We start from the raw sequence: 7,761 nt of genomic DNA on the forward strand, positions 1-7,761 counted from the left end.
TTTTAATATGGAAGGATATAATTAAAAAATATTTTTTTAACACATTTATCTTGCAATAAAATCATTTTCAACCCCGTAAAAACCCTAAAACCCTTTAAACAACCTCTAAATTAAAAAAAAACTTAACTTAAAAATAAATTTCGGGATAATATAATAAAAATTACGTATAAAGTAAATAATATTTTATGTTTTCTATCTTGATTATCAAATTTTTAACCCTCTTTAGACCCTTAAAAACAACCCCTTGATAGAAAATTGTTTGAAAAAATTATTTTGAAATTGAAAGAAAATTAAGAAATTCAAAATGATATAAATGTTATATCCATAATTTGTTCAACTCTTAAAACTACCCTTGAATAAAAACAGTTAATATGACACTAGTGCCCAGTATAATTTTGTCTAAACTCGTATATTTGTTGTTGTTGTTACTGCAACTATTAATCTTTTATTTGATTATAGTAATAAAACTATAAATAAAATAAAAGTATATTAATTTATTCAGGGGCGTAGCGTGCATTGGCGGGGCCCCGTATCAAAATTTTTTTAGAGGCCTCCTCAGGTAGGGCAAAATTTTCTCACAAAAAAATTATAAACCTAAAAGAAATTTTTATTTGTCATCAATATTTATTTATCAATTTTCCAAGATTTCTACAAACAATTCAAATTCAATATACACATTTATTAAAGCATTTATAGCTTATGACGGCTGTAGTTTTTCTAAAATTTATGCTACTATGAACAATGAGGGACTGACTGACTGTTCCTGTGTCATTGAAGTATTTAACTTCCCAAAAAAAGTTTATGTTTTTATCAGAAAATACTTGGTTTTTCAATGATAGACTAAGCCGTTTTTTGAAATTCGGAGAACGGTACTAAAATTTTCGTTCTAAACTGTTCGAATATATCGACCGGACCGCATTTACGTAATTAGTTGTTGAAAAAAACGTTCGATTCTGATAAAATTTCCATGATCATAACCATCATAATTACTAAAATATTATGAGTCTGCAAAGTCATTAATTTTAAAAATTCATAAAAATTTGTATCTGAAAATGGAAATGGAATGAATCTGAATTTTTAAGTATTGGGTCGATTATTTACACATCGGAAAATACTCAATTTATTTAACACGTGAACCTTTCAGCCACAAGATACTTTACTATAAGAATGATTTATAAAATGCGATTAGTTTTCGAGTCATAACTCCTTCAATTTGTACTCCATCACAATTTGTAATATACTATTTGAAATGTTAATAAAAGGGCTACAACTTTTTTCATCATAATTTTTTTCGTAACTCTTCTCATTTTGAAATGGCGAACGGTTTTTTAAAGGGCTCAAGAGAGTCTCTGATTGTGCGGCCGCGCACTCTTTAAACAATCATAACTCTGTCAATTTTTGTGTGACAGGTAAATGATAAAACACAATAATAATCCAGAAAGATTCCTTTTATTTTTATCTATATGGTTTTATACGTATCTTTTATTATTCTTGAGATATAATGAAAATAAGTTCAATTTTAAAAAAAATTGGATTTTTTTTTTTATAAAATCGTGAGTTTTCTGAAAATAGTTTGTACTAAAGTACTGAATCTGCTAGAATTCATCAAGATGTCTATAATGAAGTAAATTCTAGTTGGAATGTGAATTACTTTAATTCTGGTGGAAATGGCGCTCATTAAACCATTTGATTTAAAAGGAAAAAAAACATTGTATGTGCTTATTTGCATGATAGCTCACGAAGCAAAATATATCAATTTTTAGTAGCCAGTAACTTGAAAAATATTAGTTTTTTTGAAGAGCTATAGAAGACATTTTTTTCTTATAATTAGCTTTTTTATCGATTTTCGACGTTATTTTGAAAAAATGTAATTACTCAATTGAGAATATAATACTATATAATTTCTAGCCACTTGTTACCAATTTTTCATCCATGTTCACTTTTAGAAAGAACAGAGTGGATATCCTGATGTGCATGATGGAGAATCTGACCTGGTTTGCATTGCTGATGACAATGACATGGATAAAGCTGAGAATTGTGCTTCTGATCAACCACAAAGTCGTGTTTTGGAGATTGTTATCACTCCTAAAAATCCCGAAGGAGACAGTAGCAGTGAGATGACTACTGAGGGAAAAAAAGAGGTAAAAGAAGTAATCATCATTGAGGCCCATCTCTAATTATTCATCAATCAATTAGCAAGTGTTCGTCAATTTTTGATTAAAATTTATTTCTCCCTTAGGAAATCACACCAAGCACTCCAGAGCCATCTTCACCTTTAACTGAACAATCCACATCCGATGCAACAATCTTCACTACATCCCAAAACCAGATCATAACCGATGAAGCCACCGAAAATGAAATGTCTGATCAACAATTTTTCCAACAAGATAATCAAGAAACCATGCCTCAATTTGTCCTAGTTGCCAACGTTCAAGAAGCTGATGACCCTAATGTTGCAAAAATAAGGCAAACTTTGGAAAATTTGATGAAGTCTGCGGATGATGGTAAAGCTGAAGTGGAAGTTAATAAGAATGTAAACGCAGATGTTTTAAAGAAAGCACCTGGAAAAGATGATGTGGAACTTGCTAAAGATGTTAATCTAGATTTGGTGAAGGATGGTAAAAGGGCACCTGGTAAAGTTGAATCAGAAGTTGCAAAAGATGTAAACTCTGATGTGGTAAAGACTAGCAAGAAGGCATCTGCTAAAGCTGAATTGAATGTCACAAATGCAGATGTGGTCAAGACCAGCAAGAAGGCAAAAGCAGTTCCAGAGGACGAAGACTTTGCAGAAGTAAGTGCAAACTATTCTAAAGTCTATTTTTCTATTTCTTGAATTTTTTTTTGATACATTAGGATACAGATTTATAGTGAGTGGTAGCTAGGAAATGCAATACCGATATACCGGTATACCAAATTACCCCGGTAATTACCTAAATAAAAAAATAATTATTAAAATACCGGTATTTTTGGTATTTTTACATGAACGCTATTTGAAACATAATACATTAAAGTTTAAATTTATCGGAACAAATTTATCTATAAATTCCATAATCGCATATAAACAGCTATATCTTCAAGTTATTCTATAGGTAAGATAAACAAATGTCAAATATTATCTCTACAGAATTTTTATACTAAGGACTTCATATCGTGTTTCAATAAATTGAATTGGACTGATAGATAATGTTTGTTTCATCTTATGTAAAAATGTCACAGTTTTTTAAGTGATATTTGCGCCAAAATATTTTATCATACAGATTACCCCTGCGTGATTTTTATTTTTTTCTAACTTTATACATAATAATTATGATAATTACTAAATATTTTTGCTCCTTATTACAATTATGAAATATGATTTTTCGAAAACGTTTTGAAGTTTGAAAATACTACAGAAGCATCACATTGTTTTAAACAACTATACTCAACAATTATAGTAACTTATTATTTATAAATATCGACAAAGTATCCGATCTTAAATTAGTGTAAAAAAAATTTTTTTTTAAATATTGGAGATTGTGCTAATTTTACACGTCGGATACAGACAATACAGTTTATTATAATAATGTAACATGATCTTTTTTGAGTTTTTGGTCTTTCTTACTCATACGTTTGTTTTTGGTGAAAAGTACTCAATATACTCGATAGTGATAATGAATTATTTAAATTGCATATACTTTTGTTAAGTTATTATTTAGAAGAATAAACTTATTGTTTTATTTTATTGTTTTTATTGTTTAGTTGAATATAGTTGTAGTTGTATATACATTTTTTCATGTTTGTACTAGTAACTTTCAATTTTGTTTAGGTTTGTTTAAGATAATAAAAATACCAGTAATTTACCGGTATTCCGGTTTTAAAATGAAAAATTACCGAAATACCGAAAAATTATTCATTCTTATCGACTGGAAAACCAACTTATTGGCCTACGGACAGAAACAAACACCCAGACCTTCTAGATTTTTATATTATAAATGGCATTTCTGACTTATACACAAACATAGAAGATAATTCAGATTTTTAAGTCGGGTTAGAAAAGTCCATACTGCGTTTTAAAGTATAAATATGCTCTGCTATCATAGTTTTAAATTGCTTCGGATTTTTTGAATTATTATTTTTATGTTGTTGTAAACGTTTCATTAAGTTCTGGCTTGTTTCTCCTATGTAAATTAAATTACAATCTAGACAATTTATTTGATAAACGAGATTTCTAAGTCGTTCGATATTAAAAGGGGTTTTTGTTTTGGTAAAAATATTACTAGTCGTTGTACTAAAATTGTTTACAAGTCGGGGTCCAGATTTATAAAAAAGGTTTTTCCAAGAAACATACAATTCTTTAATGTATGGTATTGCGTGGTCAGTTAGATTTATTATAGTACCTATTTTTATTTTGAGTGGATAATAAGAAAAATAATTAAGATAACGTCCAGAGTTAGTTGTTTTTTGGTACCAATTTGTTAATAGTTTGTTATAAGTTTTATGTCTAAGAAATCCGAAGCAATTTAAAACTATGATAGCAGAGCATATTTATACTTTATGATAAATATGATTATAGCGGAAACATATGGATTTAAAATAATTTTTTAAAGAAATTTATGTTTTTTATTGATGTTATGCCCGATTATTAGACTTTGTTGATATATATATATATATATATATATATATATATCTAAATTTTCTTCTGTTTTTTAGCAACTGAAGCTACAATCTCGACCAAAACGTCATTTCCCGACACTCAGCCAACAACCACCAGATTTTGAAGAACCCAGTTTCCTTCTACAAAGGGATAGTGATGAAGATGAAACACATGCACCAAATGACGATGAAGTTTTGTTCCTTTTCCAGACTTCTGCACCACCAGATGCACCTCCAGAGAATCATTTTGGAAGTGGATTTTTGAGTTTTCTAAACAGGCAAGTGAAATAAAATTGTGGTATATATATTTTGGTGTAAAATTGTAACTTTTGTTGTGTATTTGCAGCAGGCCACGTTTTGAGGATATTTTCCCTTTTAATCATTTTCCTTGGGCCACTCGATCTAGAGACAATGTTTACGATGGTATGTTTGCTACTACACCAGATTCCAATTTGGGTAAGTTGTAATATTGATATGAACTAGCTGTAAGTGGAATTCTGTCTTAAGGCAATTAAGGCATCGTGCCTTAAGGCAAATTGCTGGAACTTCCCGTACCAAAAATTATTATTTTTTTAAAAACGATTAACATTTTTCAAAGAAAATTACTTCGAAAAAATTAAATTTTTGAGAAACTATAAATTTGACAAAAAAATTACTTTTTTTGAAAACAAATTTTTCTTTGAAAAGAGAAATGTTTTCTTTATTTTGACATTTTTTGGAAATTCTGAACTGTTTTTCAAAGCAATCGTACTGCTTTATCTGCATAGAGATGAAATGTCAAAGCGCGCAAGTGCCGCGCCGCCGTCTAACGGATAAGCATTGGTACGGAACCCATAGAAATATAAAACAGTTTATACTTATTGTTAAAATCTCTATAAAATATCTGATAATTTGATGTGCATATGTCTAATGATCATTTTTGACCACCAAATGGCATTTTTTTTACTTTTATCATTAGATCTCCGAAACCGCTAGACCTGCCTTCATGAAAATTTGATCAATTCTTCATCTTGTCAATGCAAGTAAAATGTTTTTTGAATTATTCAAATCGGACGCTCCGTTCTCTCAAAAACTGAGTTACCGTTTTCGTCACTTTTTGCCCCGTTGCTTCGGAACGGCTAGACCTGCCTCCGCCAAAAACTTATCAGCACGTCTCCTTATCAATGCGAATCGAATGTTTTTTGAATTATTCAAATCGGTTGATCCGTGTTCCCGAAATCGTCGACGAAAATTTGTATCTGCACATACATACACACACGTACATACATACATGCACACACACACACACACACGCACACACGCACACACACACATACATCCATTTTTTCTAAGGTATGCCAAAATGTTCAGAAACCTTTGAAACGTAAAGATATATAAAAATTTTGATTTTCGATTTTTTTGCGATTACTATAACTTGCCCTATGGGAGGTTAATAAAATCTCATATAATTTTGACCTAAAAATGGAATTTTTGAATTTAATAAACTATTTATATCTTAAATTTAAAGCTATCAAAAATTTATATAATATGTTAACTTCGTCATAACAGCTAAAGTAAATGGGTTTTGAGATAAGGCCCGAAGAGAGAAGGATGAAGTATGTTTGTTCGAACAAGTTTCCATCATTGCTTGGAGTCAGTGTCTTACGTTAAAACAGTCTTTTTAACCGAAAAAATTACAAAAAACCTCTTATCATTGTATGACATTGCAAATATTTGAGGCGTAGTTTGGCATTGAAAACAAATCAAAATTGTCATCTGCCAAACTTTTGAATTCACTTATAGCCGAAGACAATATTAAAATATAATATATTTATGATTGTGTATAATAAAAATGTAATAATTACTCATGTACTTTCTGAAGGGCAAGTTGTATTTTTGCTAGAAAATCCGATTTGCTAATTTTGTGTTTTCCAGCGTTGTCATGGTAACGCTATATTATGCTTGTTGGTGAAACGGTAAAAATGTCTTTTTATTAACTTCCCGTAGGGCAGTTATAGTAATGGGCCAAAGATCTTAAATGAAATTTTTCGCATTTTTCGACGTTTTGAAGGTTTCTGAACATTTTGGCATACCTCAGAAACTATGTGGATGTGTGTGTGTATGTGTGTGTGTGTGTTTTGTATTTCCGCATGTTTTCGGGCGCACGGATCAACCGATTTGAATGCTTTAAAAACATTCGATCCCTATTGATAGGGAGATGTGCTGATTAGTTTATGGCAAAGGCAGGTCCAGCCGTTACGGAGATACGGAGCAAAGAGTGCAGAAAATACAAATCGAGTTTTTGAGAGAACGGAGTATCGGATTTGAATGATCTAAAAAACATTCAATTTGTAATGATTGGGAGAAGATGTGATTAGTTTTTGGAAAAGACAGGTCCCGCCATTTCGAAGATACAGAAATAAATGTGCAAAAACTGGCAGTTTTTGAGTGAACTAAGCGTCCGATTTGAAGGATCTAAAAAACTTTCTACTTGTACTGACAAAACAATTGCTTTTGAGGATAAAACATCTTTTTTTACATCTTTTTTTATTTTCCATAAAATATTTGTAATTTTGGATTAAAAATTCAAAAAATTACCCAGGCTAAGCACAGTCTAAGCGCCACTCTGGTACAAATGTTTACTCAAGTGCGTTTAGACTGTTTATGAACAATTGTGTTTTAATTTTGTGAAAACTATTGAAAAATGTGAAAATGCCGCCAAGCTAAGTACAGTATAAGTGAAAATGTCGCACAGAAATATTTGCAAATGCGTTTAGACTGTGACTATGCGGGAGCACTTTTTCAATTTTGTGTAAATTAGGCAACTATTTTTTTTGAAATTGAATTCGGAATGAAATGACGATTGTTAATGTTCTGGAGATAAAATGATTTATTTATGATTAAAATTTCTCGAATCTTTCATTACGGTACGGGAAGTTTCAGCAATTTGCCTTAAGGCACGATGCCATACACCATTAGTTTACTCATTTTTTTTACAATTTCAGATAAGAAACAGGAAACTGTCCTCTTCTATCGCCAGGATCAGAGAACGAAGAAGATTCTGACTTCCCCGAACAAAATCGTGGCAGTCGTCTTTTGATATTATCAATCGCCTCAGAAAACCCTGGTTCAGCTCCAATTCTGATATTT

General features: G+C 30.6%; 1 protein-coding gene across 1 annotated transcript in view; it reads left to right on the plus strand.

Annotated features, from left to right (window-relative positions):
* LOC113389596 (trichohyalin-like) overlaps window positions 1-7,711 on the plus strand; it is a 28,645-nt gene extending 20,934 nt beyond the window's left edge. Inside the window, exons 17-21 of the mRNA XM_026626616.1 lie at window positions 1,947-2,141; window positions 2,240-2,791; window positions 4,690-4,910; window positions 4,979-5,088; window positions 7,617-7,711. Coding sequence (XP_026482401.1) covers window positions 1,947-2,141; window positions 2,240-2,791; window positions 4,690-4,910; window positions 4,979-5,088; window positions 7,617-7,711 — 1,173 coding nt within the window. The remainder of the gene's footprint in view (window positions 1-1,946; window positions 2,142-2,239; window positions 2,792-4,689; window positions 4,911-4,978; window positions 5,089-7,616) is intronic.
* The last annotated feature ends 50 nt before the right edge of the window (window positions 7,712-7,761 follow it).

Source organism: Ctenocephalides felis, unplaced genomic scaffold, assembly GCF_003426905.1.
Source record: "Ctenocephalides felis isolate EL2017-DRISC unplaced genomic scaffold, ASM342690v1 CF-g0.4_SCAFFOLD_03573, whole genome shotgun sequence".
NCBI classification, from domain to species: domain Eukaryota; kingdom Metazoa; phylum Arthropoda; class Insecta; order Siphonaptera; family Pulicidae; genus Ctenocephalides; species Ctenocephalides felis.